Source organism: Vanacampus margaritifer, chromosome 9 (genome assembly GCF_051991255.1).
Source record: "Vanacampus margaritifer isolate UIUO_Vmar chromosome 9, RoL_Vmar_1.0, whole genome shotgun sequence".
Classification (NCBI taxonomy): domain Eukaryota; kingdom Metazoa; phylum Chordata; class Actinopteri; order Syngnathiformes; family Syngnathidae; genus Vanacampus; species Vanacampus margaritifer.
The window spans coordinates 2,314,694-2,337,324 of record NC_135440.1 but is presented as its reverse complement, the minus strand read 5'-3'; the positions used below and the strand labels follow the sequence as shown (position 1 = coordinate 2,337,324).

The 22,631-nt window shown below is 40.8% G+C and overlaps 1 protein-coding gene across 2 annotated transcripts in view; it reads right to left on the bottom strand.

Annotated features, from left to right (window-relative positions):
- Positions 1-15,650: 15,650 nt before the first annotated feature.
- Positions 15,651-22,631, bottom strand: part of azi2 (5-azacytidine induced 2) — a 70,456-nt gene continuing 63,475 nt past the window's right edge. Inside the window, exons 6-7 of one of the 2 annotated variants that reach the window (XM_077574835.1) lie at positions 21,555-21,679; positions 15,651-19,005 (exon numbers count right to left, since the gene is read on the bottom strand). In XM_077574835.1, the coding sequence (XP_077430961.1) occupies positions 18,575-19,005; positions 21,555-21,679 (556 nt within the window). In that variant the 3' untranslated portion in view covers positions 15,651-18,574. The remainder of the gene's footprint in view (positions 19,006-21,554; positions 21,680-22,631) is intronic. The other variant, XM_077574834.1, reaches the window with a different exon arrangement.

Sequence of the window (22,631 nt, the reverse complement as noted above, 5' to 3'; positions counted from 1 at the left end):
TCCGTCAACCCGTGTGTCACCCAGCGACCTCAGTTGGGACTCTGGCAGCGCGCAATCCCCATGCGTCAATCCGTACCTGCTCAATCCTCTGAGCGTGGCGGCGCGAGCTGGTTCAACGGCTGGTCTCCCTCGGAACGCAGCGGATCTCGGCCTCAGCAGTGGGATTTGGGCAGCTGAGACGCGGATCTTCGCGCGCGCCGAGCTCACTGAGACGCGGATCTTCTCGCCCCCCAAGCTCGCCTGAAAGCGCCATCCACCTTGAGCCCGAGCTGCGCCGCACCTCATCCAACTGTGGAAAATTTTTATTTTTGCCTTGCCTTTTTGGGACCAATTTTATTCTTCAATCGACCTTCCTTTCGCTAGCTCGATTCAACTCACTCCAGTAAGTTGCAGTCTCATAGCCAATTTGACATATTGCTGGTGCAACTTCCATTTCAATATCTCACAGATTTGGCAAGTCAAATCTTTCCTTTCTACCTCGTTAAGTTGTTCCTTTCTTATTTCTATTAGCTTTTTTTTTTTAAATAATTTTTCTTTTTACCGTATGATAGTTAGGTAGGCAGTGTTTTGATTCTGTATGTGTAACCGTAATGAATAAATGCATGTTTAAAAAAAAAAAAACTAGTCCAGTCTCAATCGTGCTTGTGTCAGAGTGAATTAGTAATTCTTTTATTAATACAAAGAACCACGAACATTGAATGTGGCGACTTCAGATTATGAATAAATAAATGAGGATTTGGATTTTATTCGTTGTGTTTCTCCAAAACTGAAAGTAAACAAAACGTGGTGTCCCCATAGGCAATTGAGGGAATTATGACTTTCTTAAGCGCTAATCAAATTACTAATTTGTCCAAAAATACATCAATTATCGCTACAATAATAAACAGAAACATACAATCATATTTCTTTTTTTTTATTACCCCAGACTACTGTAAATAATACATGCTCTGCATCTGATTTGTTTTGACTTTTATTGATGAAAAATAAGTGTGAGTCACACTTCAATGACATAGGTTGCTTTTCTTCTTTCGTCCACTAGATGTCCCATATGTTGCTTTCACTGAAGCACCAAAGCTCTGAATTGTTTTTGGCACAATATGAAAGAAAGCCTCAAAGGTTCACAAAGCTTCACCCGCACATCATTACATTCATCGCTCAAGCAAAGCCAACAACAGACTAGATAAGCTTCAAACACAGTTTAACCTCACACAGCACACTCTAATCACCGATATATAAACAAGGTAGAACTTCTTCAGCGGCTGGTGGAGAAGATGTGCAGATTATGACAACATGGAGTCAAACATTGGTACCAATCCAACTGTCATTAACCCTAATGAGTGGAGGCTGGCATCAGACATGCTCACTGTTTTGAGTCCTTTTGAGGAGGTCACACTGGCACTCTCAAAACAAAGGGGCATATTCTCCCATTTGCACTTCAGTCAATTTCTAGCACTTGAAATGTGCAGCGATTCTCCCGTCTCCCATTAATTGTGAGGATGCCTGCAAGTCCCGGATTGTGGAGTTTTCCTGAGACTAGGGGTGCACCGATCACAATTTTCTGGCCGATCGTCGATTCCCGATCTTTTAAAAAGTCTGATCTGCCGATCCCGTTTTTTTCCAATCTCGATTTTTTCCATAACAAACAGCTTACACCTTCAGTGTTGCAGTTTTGTTTTAGTGGGAAATATTCAATGATAGCTGTGAAATAATACAAACGGGTTGTTTTAACTGCACATGAATAACTCTCAAATAAAAATGAAAAGCCAATTTGTCATCTCAGAAGAAGAGGATAGTGGCTGACTTTTTCAGACCTCAAGTGACAACATGGAATCGAAGTCTCATTTTAGTGACTAATAAACATAGCAAGACTTAAGTCCACGTCTCTAGTCTGGAAATTATTTGGGGTTGACAAGACGTATCTGATCTTCTCTTTACTTCTCTATCAACATCCTCGAAGCAAATACTGCATCTGTGGTACTCTTTTTTTTTTTTTTTTTTTTAAACCCAGTCAGAAATTCTACTGCTACCTCTCCGAGACACTTCCATACCTCCACAGGTATATCATCAGGAACAAGAGCCTTTCCACACTTCATCCTCTTCAATGGCCTTCTCACTTCATCCTTACTAATTTTTGCTACTTCCCGGTCCACAACAGTCACCTCTTCTACTCTTCATTCTCTCTCATTTTCCTCATTCATCAACTCTTCAAAGTACTCTTTCCATCTTCCCATCACTCTACTGGCATCTGTCAACACACTTCCATCCCTATCCTTTATTACCCTAACCTGTTGCACATCCTTCCCATCTCTGTCTCTTTGCCTTGCCAACCTGTATAGATCAGTATTTCCCTCCTTACTATACAACCTAGCATACAAGTCTTCGTAAGCCTCTTGTTTGGCCTTTGCCACTTCTACTTTCACCCTACGCTGCATTTCCCTGTACTCCTGTCTACTTTCTTCAGTTCTCTCAGTGTCCCACTTCTTCTTAGCTAACCTCTTTCTCTGGATCCACTTCTGCACCTCCTCATTCCACCACCAAGTCTCCTTATCTCCTTTTCCTTCCAGATGACACACCAAGGACTATCCTACCTGTCTCCCTGATCACATTTGCTGAAGTATAGTTGTCCAGTCATCTGGAAGCACCAACACCTTCCTGAAAGTCATACAACACTCTTCCTTTTTCAGCTTTCACCATTTCGTCCTCTGCTCTGGTTCACTCACTTCTCATCCAAACATCATGAAGTTGGGCGTGAATCCGGTGGAACTGTGCTTGGTCGGCCTGTAGGCCATGACAGCGTAAGGGACCATGAGGTCCCAGTCAGAGTCCAATTCACACTGGGACAGCCTGATGAGTGACACCCTTTAATGTGAAGAGGGCTCTTGCATTTTACGCACAGGACTGGCGGCAGGGCCTTCTGGAGAGGCCAACTGCATTGGAGTGCACATGACCTGGACGGTGGACGATCTCAAAGTCGTATTCGGCAAGCTTCTCGAGCCATCAAGCTGAGCTGACCCTCTGGCTCTCGCATTCTTGTTAGCCACCGTAAACTGCTGTGGTCCGTGCGCACCTTGAAATGTCATCCCAGGAGATGTTGGCAGAAATGGGACGCAAAATCCACATTGGCTAGTAGTTCACGTCTCGTGGTGCAGTAATTTTGTTCAGTTTTTGCCAACTTGCGACTGCCATACGCCAGCACACGCTCAGCGCCCTGCTGCACTTGCAACAGTACAGCCCCGAGACCAGCATCACTTGCATCAATGTCCAGAATCATCTCATCACCAGAGGGATAGCCAAGGACGGCGCTGAGGTGAGGCGACACTTGAGTTCGTCCAAAGCTGCTTGGTGTTTGGTGTACCACTGGAAGTGACTTTTTTTTTTTTTTTTAGTTTGGTCTGTTATGGGGGATTATAGGTATTGCGCAAATTGGTCTAAAAGGTACACTGATAGATTTTCACATGGTCTGTCCAAATCTGCCGGGAGCCAAAGCCAATTCTCAATGGTGCCGCCATCTTGGACAATTCAAAATGGCCACCTGTCAAAAACAGATATTTAACAGATTATATAACTAAATTCTCACAGTTATCAGATTATTCTATTAACTGGACAAAATCAACACTTCTACCTATTACAGAAAATTCATGGAACCCTGCAAGCCAGGACCCACACTACTCATTTAGGTACCTATAGGTAATTTAAAATACTTACGCATAAAAATCTCACCTAAATTAACTGATTTAATTCATTTAAACTTTTCTCCACTTCTGGTTAAAATTTATAGTGACTTGGAGCGCTGGAATAATCTTCCTATTTCTCTAATAGGACGAATACCCACCATTAAAATGAAAGTTTTACCCAAAATAAACTATTTTTTCTCAATGATTTCATTTAAACCTACGGCTAACTGGTTCCAGTTGTTGGACTCAGCCGTTACAAAATTTTACTGGAATAAAAAAAACAAAGATTAGTCTATCTACTCTTCAGAAAAGTAAATCCAAAGGAGGTTTAGAGGCACCAAATTTTATGCACTACTATATAGCTAACCAGATACAATATATCATTCTATGGGCACAACCCAACAGAGATACTAACTGTTGGCTGGACCTACAACAGAAGGATTGTAATAACCTCAGACTTCTCGATTTACTCTTTATTACAACATCGATTAAGTGACATAATTGTTTTAAAAACCCAATGATTTCTGCCACCCTGACTGCCTGGTGGAAGGCACTAAAAATTACAAAAGCCCAAGTGGAGCCCTGTGGGCTTTCTCCCATATTGCATAACCCCGACTTTCAACTTAACAACCAATCGTTTTATTTAGGTGTGTGGGAGCAGAAAGGAATTACACATCTCCACCATCTCTTCTTAGATAATATGTTGATATCATATACATCCTTGCTCCAAAAATACAAAATAAAAAACTGAAATTTTTTACATTATCTACAAGTTAAAAGTATGATAAAGAAACAAATTTCCAACACTTCGGGGTACGCTCCAACCGCCTGTTTTAGCTAAAGATATTACCAAGCTTTCTCCGACAACAACAAAAAAACTCTCAAAAATATATAAGTTACTTTCATATACTGATAAAATGTCTTTACCCATCTCGAAATGGGAGACAGACTTGTCTATAGCTCCGGAATCTGACTTTTGGATTCAAGTTTGTGAAAACGCATTTAAAATGACAAAACACACAAATTTACAACTTATCCAATAGAAAATTATTCATAGAACATACATTACTAAATATATGATGAAGAAAATGGGACTCTCAGACTCCGACATTTGTCTCCAGTGTTTACAAAACACTACAGACACTTATTTTTATGCTTTATGGTTATGTACTCCGATTATGTATTTCTGGACTAAAGTCTTAGAAAAACTTTCCGCTATCTTGGACTGTACGTCATTGACTCGGTGGAGGCTGGTGTCTGTGGATCTCACTCTGCTTCGTCTGTCCTTCCTTCCTTTCTTCAGTCTCTCCTTTGGTCTCTTGAGGTCTCCCTGATTTGTTGGAATTTAGATGTCTGTGGGGTTGGTGAAGGACTCTGGTTGGTGGCCTGGTGGGTCAGTGCTGGATTTTACTTTCCTTTTTTTTTTTTGGTCCTTTCTCGGGTCTCCTGACGGCCTCACAACTCTGGCTGGAAGTGTTCGTTTTAGGTGAACTAATGAATACACACACGCACGCACACACACACACACGCACATACTCACCCACATACAAAAAAAAAAAGAGCAATGATGATGACATGTCAAATCGGTAAAATTACCGAATGAACAATACTGAGCTCTCCAGAAAAAAAAAAAAAAGAAGATATTTCCATTATGTGTCCAAAAAATGGGAAACAATAAAACCACTTTTCAGGGGTTTTGGCATCAATAATCTGAATCTGGTATCTGGTTTACAGTGGTGTGAACAAGAGTAGCCAAATTCAAAACTCCAATACGGCCGACAGTCAAAATTGAAAATATTCAAAAAAATCTGTAAAACTGTGTCGAGTAACAAAAATAAATTATTTTTTTGCAAGGTTTTGATCAAGTTTACTGGATGCTATCTATTCTTGCCATACAGCTGCAAATGTTTGACTTACAGCGTCATGTTAGATCATTTGCCAGTGTACTGTATATGTATGTTATGTCTTGGTCTCTCTTGGCGATATGAGTTTTTGGAGCTAATTCATTTCAGTTTGTTCACTGTAGAGACAACAGAAAAGGACAAAATTATTAGGGCATATTTGATTTGTAGTATTCCCGTTGTGTAAAAACGCATGCACTTCAGTAGCTGAGAACACATTTTGTTTTGCTGTTGTCATTTTGTTGTAGATCCAAATAAACACATTTATTGTGTATATTTCGGCGCCTTGCTCTTTACAAGTCAATAACCATAACTTTGGTTGCTGATGGTCACGTTGATGCAGCCAAGGCAGCCACACTTGTGGTGCTTGACATGGCAGCTGTAGTACACATGGCTCGGCCCACATCAGCACACAAATTCAGGGATTACGTGTCGCAGCATCTAGTGCCATTTGTAGAGTTACAAATCACTCCAACTGTAACACGGGTTGATGCTATCTGGGACACCTATCCAGAGGAAAACCTCAAAACCCTAATCAGCACCAGCATCGTTGTTTAGGCCCATGTAACAAGATAAGGCATGGTCACACTAGCATTACAACGCAGGATTGGAACACAGAGTTCCTCAAGAACACTGACAACAAGAACGGACTGTTTCTGATTTCTGAGAAAAAAAAAACTTGTCAAGCAGGATCTAGGTGGGAGGCTTCTTTTCAGCACCAACTTGCAGAGTGGGCTCAAACGGCAAGACATCTCTAGCCTCCAGCCATGCAACCACACAGAGGCTGATACCAGGGTAAGGACAACAGTGGTAGATGGTTGCCTTTCTGGACAACCCTTGAAGACAGGGTGTGTCAAGTCATGCACAGGGAACTGCTAATGTAGCAATGCTGGTGTGCGTCACACAGGCCTCAAATGTGAAGGGGGATGTGTCAACAATGAAGATACACAGGCACTATGTTCACCATATGGTATCATGAAAATTACCCTGTTTGATGAATTGATTTATTGAGTAGCTGGTAATTGTCATAATAGTTCTAATCTCTTGCTGTTTTTCAGCTATGAATATGCTTAGCAAGGGAACTCTTGTTCACACTATCTGGGTTTTTTTTATGCCCATGTATAGCTATTGTTTGCTTAACTTTAAGGGTTGACCTGTTGAAGTTTGTTTTAAGTACAGCAGTAAACAGTTTTTTTTTTTGTTTTGTTTTTTTAATGGAGTAAACAGTTTTAAGAATATACAGTGCTGCTCAAAAGTTTGTGAACCCTGCAGGCTTTTTGTATAAAACATTAAAATAACCTTGTTTAGTCATAGCCAATTCTACAATGCTGGCATTGAAAATAATGGACTTGGTGTATGGACAAAAAAAATGATATTGTCATACATTCTTGTTGATTTGAAAACTGATTTGTTGATTGAAAAACTGCCCGCTTCAGGTGCCGCCACAGTATTTTTGAAAGAATTTAAATCCAGATTTTGACTGGGCACATCCAGAACGTGAATCTTGTTGTTCTTCAGCTATTCCTTGGTTGTATTGCTGGAATGCTCTGGATTATTGTCATCTTGCATGATCCATCGTCTACCAGGCTTCACAAAGGACGGTTTCAGGTTATGTTCCAGGATTTCACAATATTCCTCTGAATTCATGATTCCCTGGTTGTTGTCCAGGACATGAGGATGAAAAGCCTGCCCATAATTTAACATTCTCACCCGCATGCTTCACTCTAGGGGGAAAGTTCTTTTTGCGGGTATGCAGTGTTGACTTTTCACCAAACATGACAGTTTTAGTTGTGACCAAACAGTTCAATTTTGGACTCATCTATCCACAGAAGGGACTTCCAAAAAGCTTCAGTGTTGTCCAGGCACTCCCTGGCAAAGTTGAGATGGGCAGCTTTGATCTTTTTTGTGAGCAGAGGCTTCTACCTAGCAAGCCTTCCATGAAAGCCTTATCGATTGACTTTTCTTCTGATTGTTGAAGCATGCACAAGTGTCCCAGATGCAGAAAAAGAGTTCTGCAAATCCCTTGATGTGATGTTCGAGTTGGCTTTTTACCTGAATTATCATTTGGCTTGCTGATATTTTACAAGGTCGCCCACTTCTTGGCAGGATTGTAGTAATTTTCAGTGTTCTCTAGTTGCAGATTATCTGCTTCACAGTGGAATGATGAAGCTCATTTTGTTTTAGATGACTTTATAGCTTTCTCCAGACAGATGTGTTGTCACTACCCACTTCCTCAGGTCCCCTGAGATTTCTCTTCCTCTCAGCATGACTGATCTGTATGAGTTCACCTGGGTAAGACTCAAGTGATGTGGTTTTGTCTCTGTTTCAGTCAGTGATGCACAATTTCTTTGCTAAACCTCTGACTTCATTGGTCCATTTCAGCGGTTAGTTTAGCTACCAATTTGCCCTACCTGATCCTACTTGACAGCTTTTTTTTTTTTTTTTCCCTGGAGAGCTCATTCGGTAATTTTACCGATTTGACATGTCATCATCATTGCTGTCTCTCTCTTTTTTTTTTTTGTATGTGGGTGATTATGTGTATGTGCGTGCGTGCGTGTATTCATTAGTTCACCTAAAACCTATTAAAAAAATCCCGTACCGTTCACCTAAACCGAACACTTCCAGCCAGAGTCAGGAGACCCGAGGAAGGACCAAAGAAAAGAAAGGAAAGTGAAATCCAGCACCGACCAGACACCACCCACCAGGCCACCAACCAGAGTCCTTCACCAAGCCCAGAGACATCTACATTCCAACAAATCAGGGAGACCTCAAGCGACCAAAGAAGAGACTGAGGAAAGGCAGGAAGGAGAGACGAAGCAGAGTGAGATCCACAGACAACAGCCTCCACCGATTCAATGACCTGAGGAAGAAGCAGATTGTGTCTGAGTTTCGATAGATGCCGGTGTGGGGGATCTGGCATGCATGAAAATCTCCACCAAAGAGGGGGCCCGTCGACCCCTGCCAGGACAGAGCAAGCGCAACACCTCAGGGCCCCCCAGGCGGCGCCAAAGGACGACCCCCGGGCCCCACAGGGGTCACTGGCCGGAGAGCAAACCCAGGAGCAGGAGCGCTCTCCCTACCCCAACGCGGCCCGCGCCCCCAACCCAACGCAGCAGGACGGGGCACTGCAGGCCCACCAGGCACCCCACCGGTCCACAGCCCCCGCTCCCCCCACGAACCTCCCGCCCCCCATCCACCCCAAATCAGCCCTAGCCGCCCCCAAACCCCCAGACAGGTGAATCTGCTCGATCCTGTTGGCAGCAACTGGGTTCCTGACCATAAAAACACAACCATTAGTTACAAATTGCCAAATACAGAAACAGCAATGTAAGTTATCACGATGTGGTGGCTCTCGCTAACAGGCAGAATTCAGTAACCAGAATTAGGTTAAAATATTCTATATACGTAGACCATGTTTCTATAAATCTTGATATTTGGTTTTTATTTAAGGCAGATATTTTTTATACATTTTACATTAAAATGTGATTAATGAGGAGGTTAGACCATTGGTCGATATTCAGAGTTTGTTTATTTTTCCACTTAACAAGAATTGTTATTTTTGCGATAGTAAGGGCTACAAGTGTAGATTGAAATTGTTTATGTGGTAAGTCAGTTGTTGTTAGGTCACCTAGCAAACACAAGTTTGGAGATGAAGGTATCCTACAGTCGAAGATAGCGGAAAGTTTTTCTAAGACTTTAGTCCAGAAATACATAACCGGAGTGCATAACCATAAAGCATGAAAATAAGTGTCTTTAGTGTTTTGTAAACACTGGAGACAAATGTCGGAGTCTGAGAGTCCCATTTTCTTCATCATATATTGAGTAATGTATGTTCTATGAATAATTTTATATTGGATAAGTTGTAAATTTGTGTGTTTTGTCATTTTAAATGCGTTTTCACAAACTTGAATCCAAAAGTCAGATTCCGGAGCTATAGACAAGTCTGTCTCCCATTTCGAGATGGGTAAAGACATTTTATCAGTATATGAAAGTAACTTATATATTTTTGAGAGTTTTTTTGTTGTTGTCGGAGAAAGCTTGGTAATATCTTTAGCTAAATAAGATAATGTAAAAAATGTCCGCTTTTTATTTTGTATTTTCGGAGCAAGGATGTATATGATATAAACATATTATCTGAGAAAAGATGGTGGAGATGTGTAATTCCTTTCTGCTCCCATACACCTAAATAAAACGATTGGTTGTTAAGTTGAAAGTCGGGGTTATGCCATAGGGGAGAAAGCCCGCAGGGCTCCTTGGGCTTTTGTAATTTCTAGTGCCTTCCACCAGGCAGACAGGGTGGCAGAAATCATTGGGTTTTTAAAAAAATTGAGTCGCTTAATCGATGTTGTAATGAAGAGTAAATCGAGAAGTCTGAGGTTATTACAATCCTTCTGTTGTAGGTCCAGCCAACAGTTAGTATCTCTGTTGGGTTGTGCCCATAGAATGATATATTGTATCTGGTTAGCTATATAGTAGTGCATAAAATTTGGTGCCTCTAAACCTCCTTTGGATTTACTTTTCTGAAGAGTAGATAGACTAATCTTTGTTTTTTTTATTCCAGTAAAATTTTGTAACGGCTGAGTCCAACAACTGGAACCAGTTAGCCGTAGGTTTAAATGAAATCATTGAGAAAAAATAGTTTATTTTGGGTAAAACTTTCATTTTAATGGTGGGTATTTGTCCTATTAGAGAAATAGGAAGATTATTCCAGCGATCCAAATCACTATAAATGCTATCCAGAAGTGGAGTAAAGTTTAATTGAATTAAATCAGTTAATTTAGGTGAGATTTTTATGCCTAAGTATTTTAAATAACCTATAAGAAATGAGTAGTGTGGGTCCTGGCTTGCAAGGTTCCATGAATTTTCTGTAATAGGTAGTAGTGTTGATTTTGTCCAGTTAATAGAATAATCTGATAACTGTGAGAATTTAGTTATTAAGTTAAATACTTCCCCTCACGAAATCGCCGGGTTTTCTAAATAAAGTATAATATCATCGGCATATAGATTAATTTTATGTTCTGTTACCCCAGTGTGAATTCCTTGAATCCTTTCCTGGCATATGGCTATTGCAAGTGGCTCAATAAATATTGCAAATAATAAAGGGGATAGTGGGCATCCCTGTCTTGTGCCTCTCTGTAAAATAAAGCTCTTAGATATAGTCCCATTAGTAGTAACTGTAGCTTTGGGAGAATCATATAATACTGACACCCAGTGGATAAATGATTTCCCAAAGCCAAATTTATTTAAAACAGCAAAGAGGAAGGACCAGTTAACTTTGTCGAAAGCTTTTTCTGCATCCAACGATATAATAACTGCCTTCTTATCATGCCGCTGTGACATGCTAATAAGGTTAAAGAGCCTCCTAATATTATTAGTAGAGTGACGATCTTTAATAAAGCCTGTTTGGTCGCTATGAATAATTGTCGAGATTACTGTTTCTAGTCTAGATGTGCCTTAGTAATCATTTTAATATCAGTGTTAATTAGTGAAATCGGACGGTAACTTGATGGAAGGGTGGGGTCTTTTTCTGGCTTTAATAAAAGTTTAATTGCTGCTGTATTCATGTGTGGACGTATGTAACCATTAGTTTTAATCAGCTGACCAACACTAACTAATCAGAAGCTGGCAAATTTTAGGTAAATGGAAGTGAATGAGAACAGCAGATTCAACAAATTTTGGGTAAATGGAAGTGAATGAGAACAGCAGATTCAACATTAATTTGTAGCAGATTCGTCAATTTAGCTACTTGTATAAAAAATAACCAAAATATATAAATGTGTAAATAATAATTCTAGAAACATGAATGCATAAGTAAGTACATATTTTAACAAATTAACGTAAATCGTATTAATTTCTGAACGTTACATATTTTTGTTAAATAAATTGGAATGTTATGGTTTTACTAAAAAAAAGCAATTTCATGGCTAGAAAGTTACATGACAAACAGAAAACAGTTTTATTTAATGGAAGTTTGTCAGAGGTTAAAGCAACACATTGTGGAGTGCTATAGGGTAGTTGTTTAGGTCCATTGCTTTTCTCAATTTTCACTAATGATTTACCACATATCTTAAAGCAAGCTAAGATCTCCAAGTATGCAGATTTAACAATCTATATAGCAGAAGGAAAAATAAACAAACTAAGAAGTGTTATAAACTGGGTTATTATAGTTTTGGTATTTTCATTTTAGTTCGTTTTTATTTCGTTTTGAGTTTTGTTTTTTAAATTTAGTTTGTTTTCAGGGTGGTTCTGTTGAATGTTTCATTTTAGTTTATTTAGTTTGAGTATTAGTTTTCTTTTTTCTTTTAATGTGTATTGTGCGCAATATTAAAATAAACAGCATGGTAAAATGAAAAAAATAACAAATTTCTTACCTAGCGTTGCATTTCGGCTGAGTTAAATCAAAAAGCAGGCGAGCCAAGCCATTGGAGCCAAAAGTCAAGCAGGCAAATTTGCCATTAAGGCGCGACGTCATCTGAAGGTGCTTTTCTATTCGCTGCTGCTAGTGCTAGGTGACGTGACTTCTGTGTGACACACTTGCAAACAACGTTATTCCGGTTAATATCGAAATAAAAATACCTAAAATCACATTTTAAATCATCCCCAATGGCTCATGTATTAAATTAATTACCAAAATACTAAAATGAAGGACATTTCACTATAATCCATTGTTAGTTTTAATTAGGTTTGTAAAAATAAAATGTAGTTTCAGTTAGTCTTCATTTTTTAAAAACCCTTTAAACCTTAAGCTATTTTTCAGGCTTTTGCTCGAAAATTACATACCCAAAATAAAAAAGGTTATCTCTGCAACCACAAGGTCTATTCAAATATTTTTTTGCATGAAGTAGCACAAGGGTAGAGCCGAGCTATTTCACTGTGTGTGGCGCAATACAGAGTTCTATATTTTATAATTAAATGAATTGGCATTTGAGCCATGTTTGGGACATGTCAAAATAGATTACACATTATTAAAAAAAAGAAAAAAAGCATTTCCGTTTTTTATTTTTTTTTCATTAAAATAGTTTTTTTTTTTTAATTGTAGTTTTTTCAGTAGTTTGCATTAACTAAAATAACCTTGGTTATAAAACAGGGATGCAGACAGTGGTAAAACGGATAACTGAAAATAAACTAGTCCTCATGTCACTAAAACAATGTATTGTATTTGGAACAACTATGTAATGAGCCAAAACTAAATACTTATACATATGTAAATGATGTGGCAGTGGAAGTTCAAGAAACCAAACTTCTGGGTAGTCGATAAGTTGTCATGGGTTAAACACATTAAGAAAAAGTAATAAAAATAAAATCGGTAGAAATGTATAGATTGTAAGGAGACGCTCAAATTTCGTAACCACTCAATTTAAATGGAAGTGTGGTTAAAAGCCTAGTGTTATCACATTTAGACTATTGCTCAGAGGTCATAACATCTTCATTTTTCATTTTTGTTTTTTATTTTAATGATACGTTATTAGATGAGAATAATTTATTAGTACATTAACATGATAGAATAATAGGGAGTAGGACTAGATAAATTATTGTGCTTCTTCCTACTCCCTTTGAAGATGTAAATTATGACATTGATGAATTATTTTCTTTCTTCAAATTTTTTATCTTAACTTCAACTTATATTTTGTAATGTGTTTATATGTAAATATGTTCAATAAACTAACCAACTCTCTGGTCTGTTGCCTCCTCTTTGGCCAACTCTCCTTTTCGCCGACGGGATCCAATGATCTCTGCCTCAATATTTTGAACCAGATATAATGCCTCTATTGTTTAATTTTCATAGGCCAGACCATGGTGACATTTCTCTTAATTCCTCGCTTAAAAGTGGTTGCTATGGAAATCCAACAGTCGGCAGTGGTGCAAGAATAATGACTCGTGTAAATATTTTCACGGTATTTAATACAATTAAAAATGGCAGCATAGGAATAATATACACATGAAAAGTCAAAAGGCCAGAAAGGCAGAAACATCGGTAATCTATGTAAACAGAGTAACAACACGTCAAAGTTTAAGCTTCAAAATAAAGTTCTGGTTCTACTGTTAACAAACGGCGGCCTTGTGTAGTCGACGGATGGATAACATCAGCAGGAAGAAAATGCCAATAACACATTTTGGTGTAGTCTCTAATACTCAACTCGACTTTATTTATAAAGCATTGCTATAAAATTCTGACTGTTGGGATTCATATACATGCTACTGGCGATTTATTGACTCAAAGTGTCTGAAAAATGACATGCTATGGAGGAGAAGTTCAGCCAGGATGAAGTTTAAGCTGCAGTGGATATTGCTGAGGAAAGAAGATCTGCCATTTTCACCGAAATTTTTCAAATCAACTTCTCAAATGAAACATGCTTCAAATAAAAATCACGTATCAAAATGTATACAAACATGGTCTACTTGTATAGATTCATTTAATTTAAATTTGGCAACTTGATTCTGCCGGTTAGCGAGAGCCACCACATCTTATATCACACACTATAACTTATACTGCTGCTTCTGTATTGGGCATCTTGTAATTAATGATTATGTTTTTAAAGTCAGGAACCCAGTGGCTGACTGCAGGATAGAGTAGACCACATAAAATGACATGTTACAGTCATCAACTCCTCAAGATTCACTTCCTATGGGCACTAAGGGTTTATATTCTGTGTCATTGCAGGCTTGTTTGTTAACTTTCTAGGTGGTGTCCCCTATGGCCCGGCGTGGGTGGCTCTGCCTCTACTGTTGTCTGCTGGGCCGCGGGTGCGTCTCAGCCATTTCCTGGGTCCATTGGGGGGTGCTGTGTTGGGGTGCTCTCCCGGGTGTTCGGGGAGGTGCCACGGTCCGTCCTGGCGCCGCAGTTTGGGGCGGGGTGCCCCATGGTTCCCTCTCCCCTCCCCCTTGCCTCCTCTTCCTCCTCAACCCCCCCCGCCCGTCCTCCCTTGTCACCCTCCGTCATCCTTTCCCTTCGCCCTCCTGCCCTGCCGCCACCCATCCCCTCCTTGTCGTCTCCACCTCCAGTCCTCCTCCCCCATCCGCCTTCCTTACCCTCTGCTGCGCCTCGGGCTCCATCGGGGTCTGAGTGGGCGGTGTTGATGCCTGCCCCGCTCCAGTAAGCCTCCTGGCATCTCCTTGACTACTTTCGGCGATGACTGCCTCCTTCCTCAGAAGCAGTCATACTGACAGTTGTGACGTGTTTTATCAGCTGATGTTCCTGAGCGTAGCCGGCGTGGCGGAGCTGTGCTGTGAGGAAAGCGGCAGTTGTCGCCAAAAATAGTCAAAGTAAAGCACAACCTTTTTTTGTCTTAAAAAAGAAAAACAACAAGACGATATTTGTAGACAAGATGATTTTTTTTTGTCACTTCACTAGTTTTGCACAATGCAAAAGGGCACACAACACATTCCTTGTGGGGGTGGGGTAGCGGGGAGACTACCATTTTTGCCCCCAACTCCCCTCCAATTTTAATGCACCACACAACCAGGAGGGGCAGGTGAGCCTGGGGTGGGGAGCCATCAGTTGGGGCAGACCTCAGTATTAAGCAGTGCTGTGGTCCCACATTTGTGCCCCCGCCCCATCACTACGCCCTGCCATTCTTTTAATGCACCACACACACATTCACTTTTTTGGGAAGTAGGTGGATCGGAGTGCGAGATATCATTTCCCTCTACTCCATCTCACCTGCTCCCAATTTTAATGCACCACAAACACAATTGTATATACTGTATAAACTGGGTAGGATCACATTCACGGTGTAGGGGCAGAGTTTGCCAGTCGTGGAGCTGGTGAACTCAGTAACAGGGTTAGTTCTCACTAGGCACTTTGATAACTTACATTGATGTTTCTGCATTTGGCAATTTATTATTATATTATATTATTAGTATGGGATTTTTTTTTAATGGGCTTTAGGTGAACTGATGAATACACACACGCTCGCACGCACGCATGCACACACACACACGCACACACACATACTCACCCACATACAAAAAAAAAAAATATATATATATATATATATATATATATATATATTTAAAAAAAAAACATTTATTAATTTTTTTTTTATTTATTTGTTTGTTTTCAAAAAAAAAGGAGAGCAATGATGATGTCAAATCGAATGAACAATACTGAGCTCTCCTGAGAAAAAGAAAAAAAAAAAGAAAAAAAAAAAAAGTTCTCACTAGGCACGCTGGCGAGACGACCGGGACCTTTCCCTGCCAGGCTTGAGGTTCTGGGGTACCGCCCATCCCTAGCTGGTGCTCCCTTCTCTCCTTCCCTCCCCAAGTGTTCCGCCCCCTTCCACGTGGCTCAAGGTGGGGTGGGCACAGGTTCCCTCGTGGCGCCGCTGACCACCACCCCCCCGGCGCCAATTCCTGGGGGCGGGTAGTCTCGGTTATTTGTGCTTTCGTGAAAGCCGGTATCATTGCTGCACGGCAAGAGACTGATAATGACAAAGGGGAACCTGGCATGTTTGATGGAGAAATTGCCCAGCTGTTCACTTCAGATATAGAAGATGAGGATCTTGATGGATTTGTGGATGAAGACTGATAAAAAAAAATAACGCGAGTACATTGTTAAATAGTTGAATAAAGTACAACAGCCTTTTAAAAACTGCACCCTGTCAATTCATGATAAAATGTAAGACTTTTATGGTCATGAAAATACAGTAGACTAGATAACACAACAGAATAATTGGCATTTGCACATATTGTAGGCATTCATTCACACTATTAACTAATTTATATATAAAAAAAATCTACAAAAGGATCTTCTCCAAAGCTGCAGAGTTTAACAAAAAATAGGAACCGACTGAAACCAAATGCTGCAGAAATTATTTTGTTTTTAAATAAAAATATGTCAAACACCCAAATCCTCGTCCCAGTGTCACAAGCATTTTATACAACTACCATCATCATAGTTACCTGTTGCACAAGCATTTCACATTTTCATTTGATATAACTGACACAACAGTGCCTTAATTTTTTATGACACTTTGTCTTCTTGTTGAATGTAAATGCAATACAATGACCACATCACACTCGGCTGTGAACCGCTCCAATGAGAATTGGAGATCGCGGCTTGAAGAAGCCAACAGCACCACATCATCTGCAAAAAGCATAGATGCAATGCTGAGGCCACGAAACAGGAGCTCCTCAACGCTTCAGCTGTGCCTATAAATTCTGTTCATGAAATTCTGTTCATGAACAGAATCGGTGACAAAGGGCAACCTTGGCGGAGTCCAACCCTCACTGGGAAACAACCCGACTTACTGCCAGCAATGCTGACCAAACTCTGTGACACCAGTTGTAAACTCGATTAACAGCCCATATCACGGGGCTCGGTACCCCGTACTCCGGACTCTCCGAGGGACATGGTTGACCCTCTTCTCCCTCTTCTCCAAGTCCACAAAACACATGTACACTGGTTGGGCGAACTCCCATGCACCCTTGAGGTCCCTGCCGAGCTGGTCCACTGTTCCATGGCCGGGATGGAAACCACATTGCTCCTCCTGAATCAGAGATTCAACTTCTTGATGAACCTTCATCTCTCCAGCACCCCTTAATAGACCTTATGAGAGAGACTGAGGAGTGTAATTCCTTTATAGTTGGAACACACCCTCCAGTCCCCCTTGTAGAGGCATGCCAACCACAGCATTTCCCAAAACATCCATAGCCTTTAGGAATTCCAGGCAGATCTCATCCACCTCCGGTGCCACTGAGGAGCTTTCCTCACCTCAGTGACTTCGACCCCAGAGATGTGACAGCGCACCTGAGCGTCCCCAGACTGCTTCCTCAAAGAAAGGTGTGTCGGTGGAGTTGAGGACATATTCGAAGTATTCTCCCCACCGATTCACAACGACCTGAGTCAAGGTCAGCAGCGCCCCATCTCCACTATCGACAGTGTTAATGGTGCATTGCTTCCACCTCATTAGACACCGGAGTGTGGGCTAGAATTTCCTCAAAGCCGTCCGGAAGTCGTTTTCCATGGCCTCACCGAACTGCTCCCATGCCCGAGTTTTTAAGCAAAAAGTATGCCTACACCTGCTCTGCGTCTCTCACGGTGGGTAACTCCAGAGTGGAAGCGAGTCAAGCCCTCTTGACTGGTATTAGTCAGAGCCCAAGCTGTGTCTGGAGGCAGCTCAGGCTCTTTCCCCACCAGAAAGATGACATTCCATGTCCCAAGAGCTAGCTTCTGTTGATGGGGCTCGGTTCTCCAAGCTTCCCGCCCTTGGTCGCCACCCAGTTCACTATGCAGATGACCCCTCCCACAGGTAGTGAGCCCATGGGAAGGCGGACCCACGTTGCCTCTTCGGGCGCAGGCCCGGCCACCAGACGCTCGCCAACGAGCCCCACCTCTAGGCCTGGCTCCAGAGGGTGGCCCCTGTGTACCGCGTCCAGGCAAAGGACACGTCCGTCCATTGTCATAAGGGATCCATGAGCCGTGCTTTTTCTGATCCCTCACCTAAGACCTGTTTGCCATGAGCAACCCTGCCAGGAGCATAAAGCCCTAAACGACATAGCTCCTAGGATCACTGGGACACTCAAACCCCACCACCACACTAAGGTGATGGCACACCAGTTTATTTTGCAATAAATAATTGTTTGTTTAACATAATAGTGATTAGTTCAGACCATTTCTTTTTTGTAAATCAATGTTTTTATTTCTTTAAGTTTACATTAATTTTGTTTCAGTTGCAAGCTAAGTTAATTTTTAAGTTTAAAAAGTGTTGATTCTAAAAATCAGTTTTTCAACAAAAAAAATAGTACAGATAAGAATGTCGTTTAAGTACCAGTGTAGAAGTATCGTTAAAATCTTAATGATACCCTTCCCTAGTCATCAGTGCTGTATGCAAGCAATGTTGAGTCTTAATCTAAAAAATCCTCTTCTTCCTTCATCTGGTTCCCACAATTTGTAAATTCACTATAATCCATCCCACAGGGGAGTGGTATTATTAAATTAAGGCAGATTAGGTGGTAGCAATGAGGCAGACTGGCAAAGTCTTTGTACAGAAGTTCTCCTCAAAAGGGTTTGATCCACTCTGTATTGGGAGGGCTCCTAGGACTGCAGTTTCCAATGATGGATGGTGAATTTGATGCAGCAGCGTGTTCCTCCCAGAAAAGGGTGTCACTAGGTTTGGGCGGACTGGGAAAGGACCTTGAACTGTCATCTATGGAGGCCTGGTTAAGGGGTGGTGGAGGCAAAACTACAGAAGAGGTCTCATTCTCAACCCAAGCCTCTCCAGAGTACTGCTGTGTTGGCCAGGGGCCATTATACCAGCAGTCCTCTCTCAAAATGTCCGGCAGTATGGTGCTCGTCGGGCCACCAACGGAGGGACAGGGGCGACCAGAACGCGAGGGCAAAGGCGGGGCACTGGGGGGTCGAGGTACTGGCGCCCTACTGCCAACTCCATGGTGGTTTGTCTCAATCTCTTCCTGACACTGAATTGGAACTGTTGTGGGAAAAGGAAACAGAGAAAGGGAAAGTTGTCATAAGATTAACGAGAAGCCCTATTATGACGAACCAGTGAAGCTGGGTACAACATTTTGTGTACAATATTTGGCGATTTTTGTTTACTAGGGGTACCAAAATAACCATTCCTTACCATACAATTTTTTGGGCACTGCTACTACAGTGGTAGTGTACATACAGTGGAGCTCTGTTAGGGTGGATGTAGGCAAAATTCAGTGGCAGGTTGGACTGCAAGGTGTACTTATACATTTGTGATAAAAGGGAATGTGTGCATCAATAAATTTGAACAAGAACAACAGCGGTCTGAGGGAAGCAGCACGCTTGGGAGCGTATTTTCGAACACATCCATGATGAAGGAATAGTGTTTTTTGGGGAGACCATTACAATACAGATGGAAACAGTTCAAACACAAGCTTTTGACTGTTTTGGAACATAGGCTGTGTTCAGCATTTAATGAGAGGGGAGCGCAGTCTGCCTCTCCCACGCGCGCGCATACACACATACACGCACGCAGCTAACGCTCACCTGCATTCTGCCATTCTGCAGTGTCGTCAGATATATGACAGTGGACCAAACAAAGGCACTTCCTCATTCTGACATAAATAGCACTTTTTGCCGTGCTTCAGGTGTTCCATAACCATGGACTAGACCACAAAGGTAGTTTGGTTTATTATTTAATGAGTTTGATCTTGTTTTGGGTGAATAAGTTAATGTGAATGGAGGATTTTTATGGTTAATATATATTGAAGATTTTTTTATTTATATGCTTGATTTACTTTTTGTATTAAACCCGTTTATGTGTTAAATGATTTGCCTAGAGGGAGGGGCTAGGGGGTATTTAAGTGGGCCTAAATTAATTTGGGGGGAGTGCTCAGCCTCGTGGGATGGTGAGCGACAGTACCTGTGTAAGTCCAAGAAACAAACAAAGCTAAAGTGTTTCGGGATTTTTTTTAATTTTTTTTTTTTTACTGGACTAAATATTTTTCACATTTTTGGATCTGTTGTGGTGTAAATAAAAAAAAAAACACCTGCTCAAGTCCTCGACTGTGCCATAGTTTTCGCCTTTTTCTTTCCTTTCTTTTTTTTAATTATAAATGAACCCCGTGACAGAATCCATCACTTTTATTTTGACGTGTATCCCAACATTTCCGGTCTGACACTCTTCTGACAGTGCAAATTTCTCACAGTGCAAATTTAATGCGGAAGTGCTGACTGTCTAAGTCTTCCCGGCCAGATACTCTTAGGATTTTTTGGGTAGGGCTAAAAATACGGCCAAGGACGCACTTGATCTTTCATCCCATGAGTCAACCCTCCCCCAAGTACTGTCATTCCCTTCCATTCCATTTATTATTAATAATAACTTTTCTCGTTTCTACCACTACAGCATACAGTTAGCTAGCAAGCCATACCTACAACCCAAATAATGGATCTTCCCTGTTAATGGAGCTTGGTGTTAAAGTCCAAAAGTGTCTGTCTTTTGTGCTATTTGGGCTGCTCTAAGAATTTAAAATGCAAAGCATTGTGGTGTTTATGAAGATCAGGAAGTATGTACTCAAATATCTATCAATATGAGCCACTGGTTCAATAACATCAGCTGTTTTGTTTAATAAACAGTTAACTTTACCATAGTGTCTTCTGTTATGTGGACCACAACACAGAATGTAGCAGTGACCTATTGCACATACTGCATATGTTTCGGCGTTTGGGATCATTCCGGTGAAAAGTGTCATTCGTTCATCCAGTTTATTTCATTTTCAGAATGAATCAATCGCACAGTTCAGTCGTGATCGATACAATGACTTAAGAACGTTTGGAAGCATGTTAGCTGGCGAGCTAGCAGCTACCGAAGGATTTAGATTATTTTCTGAAATCGTTCACCCCTAGTCTGATTTAGGTCCTAGACTGATTTAGGTTAATAATTGTCATAAATCAATAACTAGAATTTTAATTGTCAAATATTGTGCAATAGTTTGCAGAAACTGTATGAAGCATTTTTTTTTCACAAGAGCTGTTGTTCTGAAACACAATGTCTATCCACATATCTCCAGGGGGAAAAAATACTTAATAATTTTTTAGTAATTTCTTGACTACAAGGTGCACCTAACTATAAGCCGCGCTAGCTAAATTTGGTGAATACTCAAATTTGTTACACATAAACTGCACCCGACTGCAAGCCGCAGGTGTTTTAATATTACCGCACAGGGTTCCTGCTACTTTTCTTTACCATTATGAGGGCGCAAATTATCTCGCTTTCGTTAGGTCTTTCCTACTGTATTTGGGCTCACTTAGTTTATTTTGCTCTGCCTGACGCTCTTGCGTTTCCTTTACAGTGAGCCCCATTGTGATCTGGATAAGCAGTACCTTTGTATTAGCCGCAGGGTCGATTGCAAGTGGAAAAAGTAGCGGCTTATAGTCCAGAAATTACTGTAGTTACAACATGTTTTTGTTGGGTATCATCAAATTATCGTTGTCTGTGTGTAAATAGGGCGAGATAGTACAAATGTGTACACACACACACACACATCTCACCTCGTCCTGTCTCATTGATCAATGGTCTCAGCTTCCGAATCAGGCCTCTTTGGTGTCTCAGCTCTGAATGAAGACGAGTGATCTCAGAATGCAAAGTCGCATATGCCTGCTGCATGCTCTTCTCCCTGCAGATGCACAGGAGAATGTAGTTAAACACTGTCCACAGTGTAGACACATGGTGGTAGAATTGGCCAAAGATTGTTGTCCTCTATCCCCCCAAAAATCTGTTGAGTCAGATTTTTATGCTGATTAAAACTAAAACCGTCATGCAGATTCCAAAATCGCTCTATTTTTTATTTCTAGCATGTCGTTTTTTCCTCCACAGCGTACTTTAGATAAGTAAAATTCCACCGATTAGCTGTAGTAAGATTATTGACCATTTGCGTCACATGTCACAGCTCTGATAGGAACGCCCCCCCTACAGGACGGTGGACAGCAAAAGAACCACTTACCTCGTATAGATTCATTGAATCTCGTACAGCGTATAGTCCTGTACCTAATCGATTATTTTGTTGTACTAATAGACAAGGAAGGGTGTAAACCAAACGTAGCTTTTTATCGCAAACCTACAGATGGGGAACTTTGGTTGAAGTAGTAGATTCCATGGCTCGATGGGCAATAAAAACTTTTAATTAGTAAAATAACAGTCAATAAGTACCTCCGCGCCACGTCCACTTCCATTCAACAGTCCTGTCCTTCCGCCGTCCATCATAGGGCACACGTGACATCGGTGCAAAAGGTCTATAGTAAGAAAAGCTGATTCCGATTCAACTCATCTAAAGTTACACGGAACTAGTTTGTGCAGTCACAATCAGTGTTGATTACTTGTTCCAAAAAGTAACCGACTTAGTAATTTAATTACTTCATAACTCGTTCCCAGGCAAGCTAACTATTTACAGTACTTAAAAAAAAAAAGCTTTATATCAAATAATTTGGATGTTTTAAAATTGTATATTATGATTATTATTATTATTAATATTATATTTTTTAACACAAGGAATTCAAATTATGTCCAGGCTTTTCCGGGTGTTTTCATTGATTTTTGTGAATCTTTATGTCCAGTGTTGGGGGTAATAT